The sequence below is a fragment of the Aquarana catesbeiana genome, unplaced genomic scaffold, assembly GCF_042186555.1.
Source record: "Aquarana catesbeiana isolate 2022-GZ unplaced genomic scaffold, ASM4218655v1 unanchor224, whole genome shotgun sequence".
Classification (NCBI taxonomy): Eukaryota; Metazoa; Chordata; class Amphibia; order Anura; family Ranidae; genus Aquarana; species Aquarana catesbeiana.
The window spans coordinates 2,005,467-2,027,203 of record NW_027362651.1 but is presented as its reverse complement, the minus strand read 5'-3'; the positions used below and the strand labels follow the sequence as shown (position 1 = coordinate 2,027,203).

General features: G+C 45.1%; 1 protein-coding gene across 1 annotated transcript in view; it reads left to right on the top strand.

Moving 5' to 3' along the window:
• Nucleotides 1-247: 247 nt before the first annotated feature.
• LOC141121534 (vomeronasal type-2 receptor 116-like) overlaps nucleotides 248-21,737 on the top strand; it is a 71,598-nt gene continuing 50,108 nt past the window's right edge. The window contains exon 1 of the mRNA XM_073611154.1: nucleotides 248-991. Within this exon, the coding sequence (XP_073467255.1) occupies nucleotides 248-991 (744 nt within the window). The remainder of the gene's footprint in view (nucleotides 992-21,737) is intronic.

The window sequence follows — 21,737 nt, the reverse complement described above, 5'->3', positions numbered from 1 at the left end:
GTGGAGAAGGTAAGTAGGCATTGTGTGCTGTCATATACTTAGATGTCTATGATTACAATTCTGACATTATTACTTTTTTTATTAGAATAGAAAAAGATAAATGTGATCAAGAGACCTTTGTGTGCCTTTTATTTGTTCCATTTCTCATATTTTTATTGTTTTATTCATAATGTTCCATTAAAATATTTCCCAACATATTATCCAGATCAATCATCAAGTCACTGACCCTCGCCTGAGTGATGGAAAAATGTATCCAACTTTATTCCGTATGATGCCAGAAGAACGGGTCTATTTTGTCGCTATTATAAAACTTTTGCAGCATTTTGGGTGGAACTGGGTTGGAATAATAACATCATGGGATGGCAGCGGTGATGAGGAGGCCCGAGAACTGAGTAAGATGATGAGAGAACATGGGATCTGTACAGATTATATCATTCCACTCACTGTACATAATATAAGGGATATTCGGATATTGGGGATTATTAGTAAATCAGCAGCTAGGGTTATCATAACGTGTGGAACTACCATGGTAAACTTTATTTGTTTGTGTGATTATATAACTTCTGTTATAGAAAACTTCACATTTATTTACCCACCTTCATGGAGTAAAATAAATCATCTATATTATACGAGCTTTAAAGCCATCAACTACAGCTTCATATTTCAGTGGCCAGGGAACGTAAACATAGACATCAATATTTATCCCCGAGGTTTCAACTTCTTCAACTGCTTATATGACCCAATAATGGAAGATTATTGGATTGATCGGTTTCACTGCCTTTCCCCAAATCCATTCAAAAATTATGTTTTTCAGAAGTACTGTAAGTTTTCTCTAAAAAATTGTACAGATACAAAAGATCTTTCACTGGTATTTTCTACTATCACATCTCTGAAAACCTATGTATACAGGGCTGTATATTTTCTGGCCCATGCCCTACATGAAATGTACAAGAAGAAAAATACATCTGAACAACATGGATTCCAGCACAGAGTAAGTTGGATAATAAATCTTATATTACTATGATCCCATCCTATATTATATAATAATTATGTGAATGGACAGGTATCTCTGCCCTCTTTCTCACTGTCTGGCCAATCAGGAGAACAGCAATCACCCAAATGTTTGGTTTCTCTGTACAGCTTTTAAATATAACTAACCACTTGCTGACCGGCTAACGCCGATATACGTCGGCAGAATGGCACGGCTGCGCAAAGCAACGTACCTGTACGTTGCTTTGAATCAGCCGCCGTTGGGGGCGCACACCCGCTGCGTGCTCCGTGACTGTGCCCGTGGGACCCGCGGACTTGATGTCCACCGGTGTCCCACGATCGTGTCACAGAGCTGCTAAACGGGGAGGTGCCTATGTAAACAAGGCATTTCCTTGTTCTGCCTAGTGATAAGACAGAGATCTACTGCTCTCTGTCATCGGGAGCAGTGATCACTGTCATCTCACTTGTAGCCCATCCCCCCACAGTTAGAATTACTCCCTAGGACACACCTAATCCCTTCATCTCCCCCTAGTGTTTAATCTCTTTCCTGCCAGTGTCATTTACACAGTAATCAGTGCATTTTTATAGCACTAATCGCTGTATAAATGACAACGGTCCCAAAATAGTGTCTAAAGTGTCCGATGTGTCCACCATAATGTAGCAGTCATGATAAAAATCGCTGATTACTAATAAAAAAAATTAATAATAAAAAATCCATAAAACTATCCCCTATTTTGTAGACGCTATAACTTTTGCGCAAACCAATCAATAAACGCTTATTGCTATTTTTTTTACCAAAAATATGTAGAAGAATACGTATCGGCCTAAACTGAGGAAAAAAATATTTTTTTTATATATTTTTTGTAGCAAAAAAATATTGCTTTTTTTTCAAAATTGTAGCTCTTTTTTTGTTTATAGCGCAAAAAATAAAAACTGTGATCAAATACCACCAAAAGAAAGCTCTCTTGGGATAAAAATGACATCAATTTTGTTTGGGTGCAACGTTGTGCTCTGGTCAGGAAGGGGGTAAAATCTTCCGGGGCTGAAGTGGTTAAATAAATGTTGTTTTTTTTTGTTTGCCTAAATAAAGAGGGGGAATGATGGGATTTTTGGTCATTTATTAATGGTATGGTACTAATTGCTTTGTATATGCCATGTTAAGGAACACATTCAAATACTCCAGATTTAAATATATATATGTAGCGCCCACCTACTTAGGTGGGTGCTAAAATGAGATAGTTAGGTTTAAAGTTAGGCCAAATTACCAGTGTTTTACCCTGTGGTGTAAGCTGGTGGGTATGTTTGGGAGGTTGGTTAGAGTAGAGGAAGGTGTGGCCACCTACACTCTGCCTGTGGAATTTCCTTCATTTTCTGTGACTTGGTCTGGAAAGTGGGAGGAATAAAGGAATAGAGTGGCAAGTAGTTTCTGGATGACCCCTCTGGACCAATCATTGTTTTGCTTAGGGAGAGGCGGGACTTCTATAAAAGACAAGTCACATGTTTTCAGTTGTTTTTTTTTTCTTTTTTTTTTGAAGATCCAGAGAGGAAGGATGTAAAAGCTGGTGCAGCTTGGGTGCGCTCCCCTTGGGGGGAGGGGGAATATGCATGTGGAGAGGAGACTTCAGGAGACTTTATAAGAAGGTTGCTACTACTGACAAATACAAGGACTGGGAGAGGATCCTCTGTGGCATCATGGATGATCGCTCGGTAACACATGTGAGTGTAACCCAGGGGATCAGTGCTTCTGAGAGACTTTAAAGGGGTTAGAGTGCGGGTCCAGGAGGAAAAGGTATAGAAGTGGGCCTTAAAGAACTAACACCTTGGAGGAATCCAAAAAGTCATCTCTTTGGACTTTATTCAGAGTATCGTCCTTTGAGTTTAACTTGGAAGTGCTGTGCAGTCAGGAAATAGAAACTAACAGGAGGAAGGAAAGATGCATTACATATCTGGAACCAGTGTAAGATGGAAGTTCTTCACAAAGGCTTTACATATTCTGGATTGAGTGTTGTGTTCTCATTGCTTAAATCTTTGGGAGTTATTCAGAGTGGCTCTTCAATGCAATACCGCAACGAATACCAGAAACGAAATTAAGTTTTAAAGTTTAAATGTTTAATGGACTGTCTGCCGTGTCAATCTGTGAGGGAAAGGGGGTAACAGGAACATACTTCAGGAAAGAACGAACTACCCAGCAGCTCCTACGGGGGTAGTGCGCTTTTTATATATATATATATATATATATATATATATATATATATATATATATATATATATATATATATATATATATATATATATATATATATATATATAATATATTGTACAGGATGTCAAGGTTGGGTCCTGGATGGGTGCTATGTGGCACCAGTGTTTGGGGTATGGTCCCTTTAAGAGAAGTGTGGGTACTCAGGGGTCTCACCTGTGATGGGTGAGAAATTCTGAGGTAGCCATGTATGATGGGTGAGAAATTTCCGGGGTAGCCATGTAAAGGAGAGGACTGACTCACAGTCCTCTCTGTATTACTAGAGAAGGTATTTGGGACTTGGAATTTCAGAGGGATTCTAGTCCCCAAAGGGTTAAGAGCCTCCAGGAAGCATCACTTGAAACAGGAAGCAGTATTATTTAGAGACAGGAAAAGTTAGATGGCCGCACTCCGATGCATACACCTTTATTGGAAAAGATTAAAATCCATGCAGTCACAGAGGTACAGGAACAATGACAGCTGACACGTTTCACATAGCTATGATTAAGCACTAGGGATGAGCTTTGAGTTCGAGTCGAACTCATGTTCGACTCGAACATTGGCTGTTCGCAAGTTCGCCGAACAGCGAACAATTTGGGGTGTTCGCGGCAAATTCGAATGCCGCGGAACACCCTTTAAAAGTCTATGGGAGAAATCAAAAGTGCTAATTTTAAAGGCTAATATGCAAGTTATTGTCATAAAAAGTGTTTGGGGACCTGGGTCCTGCCCCAGGGGACATGGATCAATGCAAAAAAAAGTTTTAAAAACGGCCGTTTTTTCAGGAGCAGTGATTTTAATAATGCTTAAAGTCAAACAATAAAAGTGTAATATCCCTTTAAATTTCGTAGCTGGGGGTTGTCTATAGTATGCCTGTAAAGGGGCGCATGTTTCCTGTGTTTAGAACAGTCTGACAGCAAAATGACATTTTGAAGGAAAAAACTCATTTAAAACTACCCGCGGCTATTGCATTGCCGACAATACACATAGAAGTTCATTGATAAAAACGGCATGGGAATTCCCCAAAGGGGAACCCCGAACCAAAATTTAAAAAAAAAAATGACGTGTGAGTCCCCCTAAATTCCATACCAGGCCCTTCAGGTCTGGTATGGATATTAAGGGGAACCCCGGCCAAAATTTAAAAAAAAAAATGACGTGGGATTCCCCCTAAATTCCATACCAGACCCTTCAGGTCTGGTATGGATTTTAAGGGGAACCCCGCGCCAAAAAAAAAAAAAAAAAAACGGCGTGGGGTCCCCCCAAAAATCCATACCAGACCCTTATCCGAGCACGCAACCTGGCAGGCCGCAGGAAAAGAGGGGGGGACGAGAGTGCGGCCCCCCCCTCCTGAACCGTACCAGGCCACATGCCCTCAACATTGGGAGGGTGCTTTGGGGTAGCCCCCCAAAACACCTTGTCCCCATGTTGATGAGGACAAGGGCCTCATCCCCACAACCCTGGCCGGTGGTTGTGGGGGTCTGCGGGCGGGGGGCTTATCGGAATCTGGAAGCCCCCTTTAACAAGGGGACCCCCAGATCCCGGCCCCCCCCTGTGTGAAATGGTAAGGGGGTACAAAAGTACCCCTACCATTTCACTAAAAAACTGTCAAAAATGTTAAAAATGACAAGAGACAGTTTTTGACAATTCCTTTATTTAAATACTTCTTCTTTCTTCTATCTTCCTTCATCTTCTGGTTCTTCTGGTTCTTCTGGCTCTTCTGGTTCTTCCTCCGGCGTTCTCGTCCAGCATCTCCTCCGCGGCGTCTTCTATCTTCTTCTCCTCGGGCTGCTCCGCACCCATGGCATGGGGGAAGGCTCCCGCTCTTCTCTTCTTCTTCATCTTCTTCTCTTCTTCTTTTCTTCTCTTCTTCTTCTCTGGGCTGCTCCTCACACATGCTAGCATGGAGGGAGGCTCCCGCTGTGTGACGGCGCTCCTCGTCTGACAGTTCTTAAATAACGGGGGGCGGGGCCACCCGGTGACCCCGCCCCCCTCTGACGCACGGTGACTTGACGGGACTTCCCTGTGACGTCCCTGTGCGGAGCGGCCCGGAGAAGAAGAGAAGAAGAGAAGAAGAGAAGAAGAGAAGAAGAGAAGAAGAGAAGAAGAGAAGAAGAGAAGAAGAAGAGAAGAGCGGGAGCCTCCCCCCATGCCATGGGTGCGGAGCGGCCCGAGGAGAAGAAGATAGAAGACGCCGCGGAGGAGATGCTGGACGAGAACACCGGAGGAAGAACCAGAAGAGCCAGAAGAACCAGAAGATGAAGGAAGATAGAAGAAAGAAGAAGTATTTAAATAAAGGAATTGTCAAAAACTGTCTCGTCATTTTTAACATTTTTGACAGTTTTTTAGTGAAATGGTAGGGGTACTTTTGTACCCCCTTACCATTTCACACAGGGGGGGGCCGGGATCTGGGGGTCCCCTTGTTAAAGGGGGCTTCCAGATTCCGATAAGCCCCCCGCCCGCAGACCCCCACAACCACCGGCCAGGGTTGTGGGGATGAGGCCCTTGTCCTCATCAACATGGGGACAAGGTGTTTTGGGGGGCTACCCCAAAGCACCCTCCCAATGTTGAGGGCATGTGGCCTGGTACGGTTCAGGAGGGGGCCGCACTCTCGTCCCCCCCTCTTTTCCTGCGGCCTGCCAGGTTGCGTGCTCGGATAAGGGTCTGGTATGGATTCTTGGGGGGACCCCACGCCGTTTTTTTTTTTTTTTTGGCGCGGGGTTCCCCTTAAAATCCATACCAGACCTGAAGGGTCTGGTATGGAATTTAGGGGGAACCCCACGTCTTTTTTTTTTTTTTAAATTTTGGCCGGGGTTCCCCTTAATATCCATACCAGACCTGAAGGGCCTGGTATGGAATTTAGGGGGACTCCCACGTCATTTTTTTTTTTTAATTTTGGTTCGGGGTTCCCCTTTGGGGAATTCCCATGCCGTTTTTATCAATTAACTTCTATGTGTATTGTCGGCAATGCAATAGCCGCGGGTAGTTTTAAATGAGTTTTTTCCTTCAAAATGTCATTTTGCTGTCAGACTGTTCTAAACACAGGAAACATGCGCCCCTTTACAGGCATACTATAGACACCCCCAGCTACGAAATTTAAAGGGATATTACACTTTTATTGTTTGACTTTAAGCATTATTAAAATCACTGCTCCTGAAAAAACGGACGTTTTTAAAACTTTTTTTTGCATTGATCCATGTCCCCTGGGGCAGGACCCGGGTCCCCAAACACTTTTTATGACAATAACTTGCATATTAGCCTTTAAAATTAGCACTTTTGATTATTCATGTTCGTGTCCCATAGACTTTAACGGTGTTCGCGTGTTCGAAAGAACTTTTTTCCTGTTCGCATGTTCTGGTGCGAACCGAACAGGGGGGTGTTCGGCTCATCCCTATTAAGCACCAATAATGGTGTGAAACACATCAGCTGTCATTGTTGCTGTACCTCTGACTGCATGGATTTTAATCTTTTCAAATAAAGGTGTATGCATCGGAGTGCGGCCGTCCAGCTTTTCTAGTCTCTAAGGCTGGATTCACACCAGTTCAGTGCAAATTCCAGCTCGGTTTTCTCGGTGAAGAGAAAAAACAGCTGTACGGCGGTTCCTCTCCGGTGTAGGTGAGGATCAGCTGAGCAGGGAGAGGGGGGAAGGTGTAGTGAGGAGGGGGAGAGAATGCCTGTTCACAACGGAATGCATCTGCGAATCAGATGCGTTCTCATAGAAGAATATGTGCCTTCAATTCGCACCGCACTGCCTAGAAAACGCACACGTTTCTTGGGCAATGCGGAGTGTGAATGCAACGAACATACTGTATGTGAACCAGATGCATTAAAGCTAATAGATTTTAAAATGTTATGCAAATTGGATGCGGTGTAAGCCGCATCCAATTCACATAGTTGTGTACCCAGCCTAAGCCCAGGTTCACACTGGGCTGCGGGAGTGAAGACAACTCGCACAATTTCACTCCCGCTTGTCAGTCCCGATTTCGGCCGCGATTACAGAGACACATCTGTGCAGTTTCTGCACAGATGTCAATGTAATTTGCAGGCCGAAATCGCAAAAAGTAGTACAGAAACTACTCTTTGAAATCGGTGCAGCGCCGCAGATTAGGATGGTGCCATTGCCGGCAATTGCCACCAATTTGACATGCAATTTGACATGTCAAATTGCACCAGTGTGAACCAGGACTGAATCATGTCTGCAGTTATGAAAGGAACCCTCAAAAGGTGAGAGGGAACACTTGTACCCCCCCGGTACTTGGGACTTTAAAGGCGAACAGTCGAAGATTATAAAAACATATTGTTTATTTAGAAAAAAATCTTTTAAAAAAGGAGGAAATAATCAATAAAAACATGGTAACAATCTGTACATAACAGTCGTATATATATCACAGTTTGCATATAATCAATATTCTATGAATTCCAAACTGAATCCAGATTTCTCCATAAGCCTAACATGTTTCAGGACGATGTCTCTTCTTCAGAGGCATTTTTATAGGAGAGAGAAATAGGTATATTCTGAAAGACAGGCAAAAACAACTTTAAAGCGGGAGTCCCGCAAATTTTTTTTTTTAAAGTCAGCAGCTACAAATACTGCAGCTGCTGACTTTTAAAATAAGGGCACTCACCTGTCCCGGGGTCCAGCGATGTTGGCACCCGAGACCGAACCGTCCCTCGGTCGCTGCCGCCGCCATTCTCAGTGAGGGAATCAGGAAGTGAAGCGTTGCAGCTTCACTTCCCGGTTCCCTACTGTGCATGCGTGAGTCACGCTGCGCGTTCTCAATGGTCCCCACTATCTCCTGGGACCTGTGTTTTTCCCAGGAGACAGCGGGGGAGTGCGGGAGGGGACGTGACTCCTGCGGGAGTCTATTCCCGCAAGTGGGTGCAGATACCTGTATTATACAGGTATCTGCACCCCCCTCCCCACTGAAAGGTGCCAACTGTGGCACCGGAGGGGGGGAGGAATCCGATGAGCGGAAGTTCCACTTTTGGGTGGAGCTCCACTTTTTTTGAATTAAAATAAAGGTTATTTTTTTGTAAAAACCAATATATACATGTACAGGGTCCATACATTGTTACATACAAACATGACTTTCGACATAGTTGATATAAGAGATCTAATACTGTATGCTAAAGCCTTAGCATATTATTTTCCCCTTAATTAAAGTTTCCAGTACTGATTATCAGCGCAGTATAAATCATGTAATACATTAAACAATGACTCTGTACTTTAAATGTTTGGTGTCCTTTTCCTTTCTTCTCTTATAAACAAAGGTGCTTGTCTGGCGACAACATCACATTCCAGTTATGAATATAAAAGAGACCTAGTATACACTAGGCAAAACGTATAAAATATGAAACATTACTCTCTTAACTTACTATTGTTAGTGTAGTAATTCTTAACCAATTTAAACAACACTTATTCACCATGGTTTCAGCATATCCGAATAGGGTAAAAGTTATGTATAGAGCTAAATATCCAACTTCCTGTCTCCATCTCACATTTGCAGTAGTCTATCTCTTACCAACTGTGTTGGGGCTAGCACTGGGGTATCCAGCCATGGTTGCCACATTAAATTGAATTTTTTTGGAACATTTCTATGCTGATACGTGATTTTCTCACAAATCAGCATGTTATTTACCAGTTCGACCCATCCTTTAGCCATTGGTATTCTTGGAGTTATCCAGAGCCTCGTTATGGCTTTACGTGCCATATATAAAAGTCTGATGACAGCAATGTGACCGTTCGGTGAGAGTGTGGGTATCTCCAAGGCCTCAAGCAGACAATCAACTGGGTCATGCAGAACCAGAATTTGAAATACTTGAGAAATAGTGTTAAGAACATATTTCCAATACCAAAAGAGTTTTGGGCATTTCCACATCATGTGTAACAAATCGCCATTGTCCCGATTACATTTTGGGCAGAGTGGTGTGTTTCTGAGTCCCCATTTGTGTAATCTGACCAGTGTTCTGTATACCCTGTGAAGCAAGAACAGGTGTGAGAGTCTATGTGAAGTAGAGACCGACACCTGAGGGGCTGAGGTTAAACATAGTTCCCATTTCTCCCCATCAATGGGCCCCAGGTCTTTTTCCCAACCTCGTCTACTTGGGAGTTTAGATGCATCGTGAATAGAGTGAAGTAGCCTGGAATATATTCTCGAGATCATTCCTTTCCTCCCTTCTGCCTTCAGCACATCTGACATCAGGGGATGTGTCACCGCCCCAAGAGGGGACACCCTTCTCTCACTTTGAATGGCATGTCTTAGTTGCAGGTATTGAACAAACTGTGTTCTGGGTATCAGAAACTCCCTTAGTATATCTAAGAAGGATTTAAACACATTAACATTGAACAGTTGAAAAATAAAATGTATATCCTTAGCTTCCCAAGAGCAAAAATCTTTGAGTTTAAGAAGCTCTTTATAGTATTTGTTCCTCCATATAGGTGTGAACTCACATGGACCTGTAATTTTCAGAATAGACCTGGTATATTTCCACAGGGTGTTCAGTAGGTTTATTGTAGGGAGTGTGTGTGACATGTGCACAAGACCTGCCTCTAGATGGGATATTGCTGACAATGGGGATCCAACTGGTATCAATAAAGATCTGATGGGGTCTTCCACACCTATATCACTCCAGTTACCCAGTTGTTGTAGTTGGGATGCTACAGAGTAGAATCTGGCATGTGGTACAGCCAGACCCCCTTGTTCTTTAGGGAGCTGTAGTGTATGTAGGCTAATCCGCAGTGTTTTAGTACCCCATATTAAGTCTCTAAATTGGGTATCTATTTGAGTGAACCATTTGTTTCGAAACCAAATAGGAGCATTATGAAAAATATATAAACTTCTGCCAGTAGCCCATCCGCACCAGGCGCTTTTCCATTTTGGGCGTGGGCTAGTGCCTCTAGAAGCTCCTCCTCTGTCAGTGGGGCGTTCAACAGCTCTGCATCTGTTGCAGATATGCAGGGAAGAGGGTATTTGTCTAGAAAAGAGCAAATATCTTCTTGTGATGGGTGAACTTTAGTTGTATAGACCCCTTGAAAGAAGTCCTTGAATGTGTCTATAATAGCCTGTGTGGAGTAACAGTGTGCCCTGTGTGTTTGCTACAGCCACAATATGGGATGATGCTTGTTGCGACTTAGCTAATAAAGCCAACATATGACCTGTGTTTTCCCCCTCTTAAAAGTGTTTCTGCTGCAAAAAAAAACTTTTATTTTCTGATAATTGAAGGGATAATTGTTTGAGCATGGACTGAGATGCCAACCATGTTCTTCTCGTATCATCAGTTGGGTTTGCTATAAAAAGAGTTTCTGAATTCTGTGCGTCTGTTATTAATTGATTCTCCCATTTCTTTGTGTTGGTTTTAATGTACGAAATTCCTTTAATGACTTGCCCGCGTAGGAATGCTTTGGCTGCCTCCCATACAGTGTCAATACTTGTGGATCCCACATTCTGCTTAAAGAAGGATATTAAAGCTATTGGGAGTGGGTCAGGATCTGGTAAAAGTGTGAGCCAAAACGGGTTAAGTTTCCAAAGATTATTCCCTCTTGTGGCCCCCATTCGCACATCAATTGTGAGTGGGGAGTGGTCTGAGATTTGTCTAGCATGATATTGAGATGAATCAATCATGGGGAGAATACAATCGTTACCCAGACCCAGGTCTATCCGTGAAAGGCCCCCTACTGAGGCTGATAGGCATGAGAATACCCTAGCATCAGGGTTATGCATTCTCCAAATGTCCGTGAGGCCCAGCTCCGTCAGTAGACGGGCGAATGGGGAAAGCCTGTCACTTCTCTGCGGATCACTCTGCCGTCCACTTAGTTTGTCTTTCCCCGGGTCACATAGTTATTAAAATCTCCCATAGCCAGAATTGGTATAATATATACAAAATAATTCTGCGCTGCCAGAGGAGAAACAAGCAGCTAACACAACCAACAAGATGTAAACAATAACAACAAACAAAATAAGTGTAGCGCTATGAAATATAAAAAAGTCCAATGTAAAACATTAAACCGAAGAAGGGACATATATGTTTTATTCGTTTTTCGGGTCTTACATTTATTGCCACAAGTTTGACGCTGTTATTGCACTTTATCTATGTACTTGTCCCCAATACTCTTTTTTTGCATATATACTTGTTTTTTTCCCCAATTGGGGTCACTACATGCACATCCGTGTCACTGGTTATTTTTCCGGGCTGTATGTTTTATTGGGCCGGGCTGCCATAGGTTTGATCTCCCATCATTTGCCTGCCTTTGTGGGAGGATCGTATCCTCCCCTTATGCACGTATTAGCTGTGGTTCCGCCCCTTCACTACAGTCACCCAGCCGTCATATGTCTGACCCCCTGGCATTTGCCTGCCTCCGTGGGAGGATCGCATTATGCACGTACTGGACCCGTCACTCTGTTCGGCTGGAGGATGTCGTTATCACCTCCGTAGCCGCTGTTCCGCCCCTTCACTGTCTCACTACGCACGCGCCTCACGCACATGCGCTGTACATTCCTTCTCACTCGGATGCGCGCGCACATTGTTGCATCGTGCACAGTCCTAATAAAATTTTATATTATTCAATCTGTTTACACGTTGCACCTTCTGGACATTTATGCAATTACAATGATCAACTAGGTTGCCCTTTTGGGCTATTTATGTTATATTTTGCTTTTCTCACTTCCGATGCTCATCAATGTGAGGCGTGGAATGCACACCGGTCGGCCATCTTGCCTCGACACCAGAGGTGACGTTTTTTAACATCCGTGGAGCTGTTTCTTATGATTTCTGATGTACCCCCTATATATGCTTTGGTGGCTACAGTGGGGGGAACCCCCAGATGACGTCTATGCAGATGAAACGCGTCGGGTAGGACCCCAACTGTCGCCACTTTTCTACAGCACTGTCTTTTATGCTTCTACATGTGAGTGTATACTATTTTTAAATAAATTCCAATTTTATATGGATTTACACTATGTGGCCATTCCTTCTCTTCTTCCATCCGCTACTGCCATCCTTTGGTTTATTAACACAGTTCTGAGGGATATATTCAACGTGCCGTTTGTTCCATACTCCTCGGTTCTGGTATCGTTTTGAGGAACACAGCAACGTGTGAGCCATTCCATCAACATTGCCCGTCCGGGCCACCTGTAGCCCATCACCACCTTAGCCTGTCTGACCCTACTCGGCGTATGCCCCATTGGGTCCACCGATTCTGGTAAGCCTCTTCACTTTTGGTGGTGTTGTGCATGTCTCTACTCCAGATGGTTTATATATTTGAAGTGTTCAGTTCCTGAAGATTCCTCATCTCTTTCCCAAAGATGTCCCTTCTTTGGCAACTATATTTTGAACTGCCGGTTTAATGTTTTTTACATTGGACTTTTTTATATTTCATAGCGCTACACTTATTTTGTTTTCAGAATTGGTATACCCGGGTAACGGGAAATTAAGTTTGCTAAATTCGTGAGGAGACTGGGTGAGAACGGAGGAGGAATGTATAACCCTGCCAACACACATTTAGTACCATATAAAGAGCAGAGTAGAAATACATAACGACCATCCGGATCAATTTTAACCTCCAGAGGGGAAAATTGCACACCCCTCTTAACCAGGACACTCGCTCCCCTCGAGTACACTGAATATGTAGCATGATATTGATGACAAAACGGCCTTTGTGCATATTGTGGTGTAGAAGTCAAGGAAAAGTGAGTCTCCTGTAAACATATCACATCAGCATTCAATCGCTTGATCGTGCGTAGCACGGCCAAGCGCTTGACCGGGTTGTTCAAGCCACGAACATTCCAAGACATCAATCTAGTAAGCTTAGCCATAGTATTAACTTATCAATAAAAGCAGAATCATACTGTATTAGCGTACTATGAATATATAATAGTATCCCTTGCCTTCTGGCACAATCAGAGTATGACCTTGTAGAGGAGCCAACAGCATTAAATGGGGTCATTTTACATATGAGTATTCTATTCATATATGCAATAGTAAATTGGGAAGTTATGATCATCATTATAAACAAAAAGCAATAAGGAAACCATGGTGAAAAAAAAAAGGAGATAAAAAGAAAAAACGTTGCTCATAGTGTTAGCCAACCGGGCTTTACTCCTTTGCCAACGGGAATTTAGGTGTCTGTAATAGACCATCCTAAGGGGCATAGGCGTGCGCACAGGGTGTGCCTGGGCACACCCTAATCGCCTTGTGTGGTGCATATTCCCCCCTGTTTAGACCACTGATATTTCATCCCAAAAAAAAATGTTACAAAATAAAATACTTTAAAAAGAATAAAAATAAAACTACTGACACTGTCCACTGCCCTACTGACACCATCTGTACATATACATATACATATGTATTTGAGTTTTGGGGTGCACACCCTAATTCAAGAGGCTGCGCACACCTATGCTAAGGGGGCAACAGTGGAAGCGCACTACTGTGTCTTATAGCTTCTCAGCAGTGAAAACAGAAGCTTTAGGCTCAAACGATCTTCTATGAAGAAAGAAAAAAAAACAAAACAAACTGTTTGTTTTTTTTTTTTTTTTTGTTAAACATTTTTATTGGTTTTTAAACAAAAGTAACAAGGAGAGAAAAAAAAAGGGAGAACACAGCATAAGGGCAATTTAAATACATTAAAGTATGCACTTGCGGACGCAGCCGCTAATATTGTGAGGGAAAAAGTAAAGTTATTATATATAAACTGTAATAGTAGATTATATAGTTAGGGTAAATATTCTGTTAAGCAGTAAAAGAATTAATACGTTAGAGATTTTGTTACTGAGTCATAATAATCCAGCTTTACATTTTATCAAGGATAATGGTTGATATAGGGTGGGTGGGGGTGAGAATTATCTAGTCATGAGTTTCATCTGGTAGAGCTTGTTTTAAGCTTGGTTCGGGTGGTTATAAATGTAGATAGGTGTTGGTAGAAGGGATTTGTAGGGGATAAATTGGAAGAGTATTAGTGTGTGGGCTGTTGTGAGTTCTGTCAGCAGAAGGTATAACTTTTGTGAGTGTCATCTTGGGTTTGGGGGCTTTAGGATTCATCAGAAGTGGAGAGGGAAAGGAAAGGAACAGTGTATATCCAGGGTAAGGTAAATATACGTTATCATAGGCATCGTCACAGCATCCATACTGCTTTCATTTGAAGTATTTTTTGTATTCATCAGTGGTAGTAAAGTGTATCCAGCATGTCCATGTTTTGGTGAACTTAGGTTGTGTTTCTTTGGCCTGATATATGAGGTCCTCCATGACCATTGTTTTTTGTATGCGTGTAAACCATTCTGCTATGGATGGCTGGTCCATTGAGCGCCATTTGAGGGGGATACATAGCTTGGCAGCGTTCACCATGTGCATGGCCAGAGATCGGAAGTAAGTCGACATTGGTGATGTGGAGTGATGGAGTAGGAATAATGCAGGGTTGAAGTCTAGCGTGTATGTAGTTATTTGGCTGATCAATTTGTGTACTTCTTTCCAGAAGGGTTGGATTTTTGTACATGACCACCAGACATGTAAGAACGACCCAATCTCTGTTTTACATCTCCAACAGGTTTGGGTAATTGACGAGTCAATATGATGCAGCGTCAGTGGTGTTCTGTACCATCTTGACAGTATTTTAAAGGTGTTTTCCTGTACTTGCACATTGATCCTTTGTGGGTCTAGGTATATATTTTCTCCCATTCTACATCGGTAAGGTTTATCGAGAGATCTTGTTCCCATTGTCTGGTGGTCCAGTGTTTCGTTGGTGTGCGGGCTGTGAATAGGAGTGCATATGTCTGGGATATCAGGTGTTTTTGGGGTTCTCCACTGGAGCATAGGTTTTCAAATGTGGTGGTCTGTCTGGACCAGTCTGGTTTGGGTTTAGGTTTGCTAAAAAAGTGTCTCAGTTGGACATATGTCCAGAATGGGAAGGATCCTATGTTCATTTTTGACGCAAGCGCTGGTTGGGATAAGAAATGATTTCCTTCGAAAAAGTGCTCTGCTCTTACAGTAGGGTGGGGCCAATGGTCTGCTTAGAAGGTGGAATGCATTCCTGGTAAAAAATCTGGGTTCATCAGTATTGGGGTCATTGGGCCATTAGGTGGAGAGATTTTGTGAAGGTTACAGGTTGTGTGGAAGGAAGCCAATGTTGGATTGATTAGTGGGTGATGTTTGGATTCAGGGGGGATATTAGATTTAGTGATCCAGGGGAGATGAGACAGTGGGAGGTCTGAGAATGATTGCTCTATGTGGATCCAGTCTTTATGTACAGAGTAGGGATGAGCTTCGTGTTCGAGTCGAACCCATGTTCGACTCGAACATTGGCTGTTTGATCGTTCGCCGAATTGCGAACGATATGGGCCGTTCGCGTCAAATTCGTGTGGCGCGTCACGGCCCATAATTCACTGCGGCATCGCAGTGCATTGCTTGCTGATGATTGGCCAAGCATGCACTATGACCCGCATGCTTGGCCAATCACAGCGCCGCCTTAACAGAGAGCCATAATTGGCCAAAGCCAAGGAGGCTTTGGCCAATTATGGCTCAGGGGATTTAGTACACGCCCTACACTATATAAGGCCGCCTGCACAGCGGCCCTGTGCAGTGTGTTCCGGTGTGCTTAGAGAGAGAGAGACAGTGTCATTTCATTTGAGTTAGCTAGATTAGGCAGGACAGTCAGTCAGTTAGCTGGACTATTTACATTTAGTGCAGTGCGTCCTGCTCACAGTGTTCAGCTAGATCCGTTCCTGTTATATTCCTACTGACAGGCAGGCTTGTCTTGTTACAGTATTTTGAAGAAAATTACTGGTGTTCTTTTGATCCTATTAGTGCCACAGTCAGGCAGCTAGACTATTTACATTTAGTGCAGTGCGTCCTGCTCACAGTGTTCAGCTAGATCCGTTCCTGTTATCTTCTTACTGACAGGCAGGCTTGTCTTGTTACAGTATTTTAAAGAAAATTACTAGTGTTCTTTTGATCCTATTAGTACCACAGTCAGGCAGCTAGACTATTTACAGTTAGTGCAGTGCGTCCTGCTCACAGTGTTCTGCTAAACCTACAAGTTAGTGGGTTGCGTCCTGCTCACAGTGTTCTGCTAAACCTACAAGTAAGTGGGGTGCGTCCTGCTCACAGTGTTCTGCTAAACCTACAAGTAAGTGGGGTGCGTCCTGCTCACATTGTTCAGCTAAACCTACAAGTTAGTGGGGTGCATCCACCTCAGTGTTCAGCTAAACCTACAAGCTAGTGGGGTGCGTCCTGCTCACAGTGTTCAGCTAGATCCATTTCTGTTATCTTCTTACTGACAGGCAGGCTTGTCTTGTTACAGTAAATACAGCTACCTGAAGAAAATTGCTGGTGTTCTTTTGATCCTATTAGTACCACAGTCAGGCAGCTAGACTATTTACAGTTAGTGCAGTGCGTCCTGCTCACAGTGTTCTGCTAAACCTACAAGTTAGTGGGGTGCGTGCTGCTCACAGTGTTCAGCAAAACCTACAAGTTAGTGGGGTGCGTCCACCTCACAGTGTTCAGCTAAACCTACAAGCTAGTGGGGTGCGTCCTGCTCACAGTGTTCAGCTAGATCCGTTCCTGTTATCTTCTTACTGACAGGCAGGCTTGTCTTGTTACAGTATTTTAAAGAAAATTGCTGGTGTTCTTTTGATCCTATTAGTACCACAGTCAGGCAGCTAGACTATTTACAGTTAGTGCAGTGCGTCCTGCTCACAGTGTTCAGCTAAACCTACAAGTTAGTGGGGTGCATCCACCTCACAGTGTTCAGCTAAACCTACAAGCTAGTGGGGTGCGTCCTGCTCACAGTGTTCAGCTAGATCCGTTTCTGTTATCTTCTTACTGACAGGCAGGCTTGTCTTGTTACAGTAAATACAGCTACCTGAAGAAAATTGCTGGTGTTCTTTTGATCCTATTAGTACCACAGTCAGGCAGCTAGACTATTTACAGTTAGTGCAGTGCGTCCTGCTCACAGTGTTCTGCTAAACCTACAAGTTAGTGGGTTGCGTCCTGCTCACAGTGTTCAGCTAAACCTACAAGTTAGTGGGGTGCGTCCACCTCACAGTGTTCAGCTAAACCTACAAGCTAGTGGGGTGCGTCCTGCTCACAGTGTTCAGCTAGATCCGTTCCTGTTATCTTCTTACTGACAGGCAGGCTTGTCTTGTTACAGTATTTTAAAGAAAATTGCTGGTGTTCTTTTGATCCTATTAGTACCACAGTCAGGCAGCTAGACTATTTACAGTTAGTGCAGTGCGTCTTGCTCACAGTGATCTGCTAAACCTACAAGTTAGTGGGGTGCGTCCACCTCACAGTGTTCAGCTAAAGCTACCTGTAGAAGGTTGGTGGTGTTCTCATACTACAGGCAGGCAGTTGATTAGCTGCAGTATCAGTACATATATATATATATATATCCCAGCTTAGTGCAGCTACAGGCCATTAGTATGTCTGGAAGGCCAAGAAGGAGAGGCAGACAGTCACAAGCCAATAAGAGAGGGCAAGCAGGCTCTGTGTCTAGTGCTGGTCGTGGAGACGGTGCATCCTCATCAGCACGTGGCCATGGGACACGCTTGGCCTTTTTTTCGGCAGCTGGCCATGTTGAGCCGCAGCATGTGGAAGACTTGGTCGAGTGGATGACCAAGCCGTCCTCATCCTCCTCATCCTCTCTCACCCTTGCCCAGGGTACTTTGTCTGGCAAAGCAGCGGCCTCTTCCCTCGGCTCAATGTCATCAGTGACTCCTTCCCTAGCCCCACCATGTCCTCCTGAGGAGTCCCTCGAACTGTTTGACCACAGTGTTGGGTACATGCTCCAGGAGGATGCCCAGCGTTTGGAAGGCTCTGATGATGATACTGAGCTCGATGAAGGCAGTAACACGAGCACGGACAGAGGGGGTGCCCAAGAAGGACAGCAATCTGGCAGTCATGCTCCCCCTGCTGCAGCATACTGCCAGGTTTGCTCCAGTGATGAGGAGGGAGGGGATGATGAGGTCACTGACTCAACGTGGGTGCCTGATAGGAGAGAGGAGGAGGAGGAGGCGGCACATCACCAACGAGGCAGGATGCCCTCCAGGGGCCAGCCTAAGGGCAGCACATTGACTGCATCACACCCCAAAGCTCCACATGTGCAGGGCGCTGCAGTCTCTGCGCGTTATTCAAAAAGTTCTTTGGTGTGGGCCTTTTTTGAGACGAGTGCATCAGATCGCACCGCTGCTATTTGCAACATATGTCTCAAGCGTATCTCGCGTGGCCAAAACATCTCCCACTTGGGTACCACATGCTTGACCAGACATATGTTGACCTGCCATGCAGTTCGTTGGCAAGCGTATCTAAAAGACCCACACCAAAGAACAAAGAGGACCTCTGCTTGCTCCTCATCAGCTGAGATTTCCAACCCCACTAGACCTTCAGTCCTCTCTGAGACCTGCACTGAGAGGAATGAAGGTGTAGAATTAGGTGTGTCACAGCCACGTACTTGTGGGCAATCTGATTTTGGTACACCGACGTCAGATTGTACCAGGCAAATTTCCCTGCCCCAGCTGCTGCACCGCCGAAAGAAGTTTGCTCCCAGCCATCCACATGCCCAGCGGTTGAATGCTAGCTTGGCAAAATTGCTAGCACTTCAACTGCTGCCTTTTCAGTTGGTAGACTCTGCCCCCTTCCGTGAGTTTGTGGAATGTGCAGTTCCTCAGTGGCAGGTACCCAAACGCCACTTTTTCTCACGGAAGGCAATTCCGGCTCTCTACCAGCATGTGGAAGGCAATGTCCATGCCTCGCTGGACAGGGCGGTCAGCGGTAAGGTGCATATTACCGCTGACTCATGGTCCAGCAGGCATGGACAGGGATGTTACCTAAGTTTCACGGCGCATTGGGTGACTCTGCTGGCAGCTGGGAAGGATGCAGGACAAGGTGCAGTAGTGTTGGAGGTTGTTCCGCCACCACACCTCCAAAATGCTAATGATTGTGACACACCTCTCTCCTCCACCACCTCCTCTTCTTCTTCCTCCATGGCCTCTTCCTCGGAACCAGCGGTGCTCCGTAGTCGTTCAAGGGGCTACGCAAGTACGCAGGCCAAAAGATGCCATGCGGTGCTTGAGCTGGTGTGCTTGGGGGACAGGAGCCACACTGGGGCAGAGGTTCTGTCAGCTCTGCAGGGGCAGGTTCAGAGGTGGTTGACGCCACGCCAACTTAAGGCAGGAATGGTGGTTTGCGACAATGGCACCAACCTCCTCTCTGCCCTCCGACAGGGACAAATGACCCATGTGCCCTGTTTGGCTCACGTCCTTAACTTGGTGGTGCAGCGGTTCTTGGGCAGGTACCCGGGCTTACAGGATGTCCTGAGGCAGGCCAGGAAAGTCTGTGTGCATTTCCGACGGTCATATAATGCCAGTGCTCGGCTGACGGACCTCCAAAAGGAGTTTAACCTGCCCAAGAACCGCCTAATCTGTGACATGCCCACCAGGTGGAACTCAACGTTGGCCATGCTGCAGCGGCTGCACACGCAGCAGAGGGCCATCAATGAGTACCTGTGCGACTATGGCACCAGGACAGGGTCAGGGGAGCTTGTTTTTTTTTCCCCACGCCAGTGGGCCATGATCAGGGATGCATGCACTGTCCTGTCACCATTTGAGGAGGCCACGAGGATGGTGAGCAGTGACAGTGCATGCATCAGTGACACTGTCCCCCTTGTCCACCTGTTGGAGCACACGCTGCGTGGAATAATGGACAGGGCACTTGAGGCAGAACAGAGGCAGGAAGAGGAGGACTTCCTTAGCTCTCAAGGCCCCCTTTATCCAGACAGTGTTCCTGCGTGCCCGCCGAACACACAGGAAGAGGACGAGGAGGAAGAGGAGGAGGAGGAGGAGGAAGATTGTGTCAGTATGGAGGTGGAGCCTGGCACTCAGCATCAGCAGCAGTCTTTAAGGGATCAGTCCCAAGAAACACATGGACTTGTACGTGGCTGGGAGGAGGTGGCTGCGGACAATGTCGTCCTTAGTGACCCAGAGGACTCCGGACCGAATGCCTCAGCAAACCTACGCTGCATGGCCTCCCTGATCCTGCAAAGCCTGCGTAAGGATCCTCGTATTCGTGGTATCAAGGAGAAGGACCAATACTGGCTGGCAACCCTCCTTGATCCACGTTACAAGGGTAAGGTTGCGGACCTTATCTTGCCATCGCAGAGGGAGCAGAGGATGAAACATCTTCGGGAGGCCTTGCAGAAAGGTCTGTGCAACGCGTTCCCAGAGACTGGGAGGTTACAAACTCCTGTTTCTGGACAACGTGTTGCTGAGGCTTCGGTCAGTCAAAGAAGGAGCGGTGGAGAAGGTGGCCGTCTGACCGATGCGTTCAGACAATTTTTTGGTCCGCAGCCCCAAGGTATGATCGGTTCCAGCAACCATCGCCAGCGTCTGTTTTACATGGTGCAGGAATACCTAGGGGCAAGATCAGACTTGGACACCTTTCCCACCGAAAATCCTCTGGGTTACTGGGTCTTGAGGATGGATCACTGGCCAGAGCTTGCACAGTATGCAATTGAGCTACTGGCCTGTCCTGCATCCAGCGTTCTTTCGGAACGCACATTCAGTGCTGCTGGAGGCGTGGTAACTGATCACAGGGTGCGTCTGTCCACTGACTCGGTCGATCGACTGACCTTCATAAAAATGAATGAGTCTTGGATCACCACCAGCTACCAAGCACCTGATGCTGATGTAACTGAATAATTTTTTTTGAAATCTCAGATCCCTTCAAAGACTGCCTATGCTGATGCTGAGTGACTATTCCTGAGTAATTATCCTCTTCCTCCTCAATCATCACGCTGATAGCTTGTAAGAGCATTTTTGGTTCTGGGCGCCACCACCAGTGCCTAAGGCACAATTTTTCAGCCCCTGTTTAACAGGGGCGTGTAATTACGATTTTTGATGTAATACTTTGCAGCAGGGCTCGTTCCTGCATTCCAACTAGAGTGTCTGTGAGGGGTTGCAGTGTTGTGGCACCAGCACCAGTGCCTAAGGCCCAATTTTTCAGCCCTTGTTTAACAGGGGCGTGTAATTACAATTTTTGATGCAATACTTTGCAGCAGGGCTCGTTCCTGCATTCCAACTAGAGTGTCTGTGAGGGATTGCAGTGTTGTGGCACCAGCACCAGTGCCTAAGGCCTAATTTTTCAGCTCCTGTTCAACAGGGGCATGTAATTACAATTCTTGATCTAATATTTCACAGCAGAGCCCTGTGAGGGCTTACAGTGTTGTGGCCACAGCAACACCTAAGGCCCAAATTTCTGCTGAGTATATAGGGCAGGACCCTACTTTCAAACAACTAACTTACAAACGACTCCTACTTGCAAACGGAAGGAGACAACAGGAAGTGAGAATAAATCTACCCCTAGGAAGGGAAATTCTCTCCTGTAAGAGTTAATATGGGAAAAACATTTCTCCTTTCCACTGATGCTTTCCAATCCATTGGGACAAAAAGTGAGGTGAAATCTTCTGAAGAGGAGGAAAGACAGCAAAACAAATGTCACAGGGGTGATAACCCTTCCCTATGTTTTCCAAAAA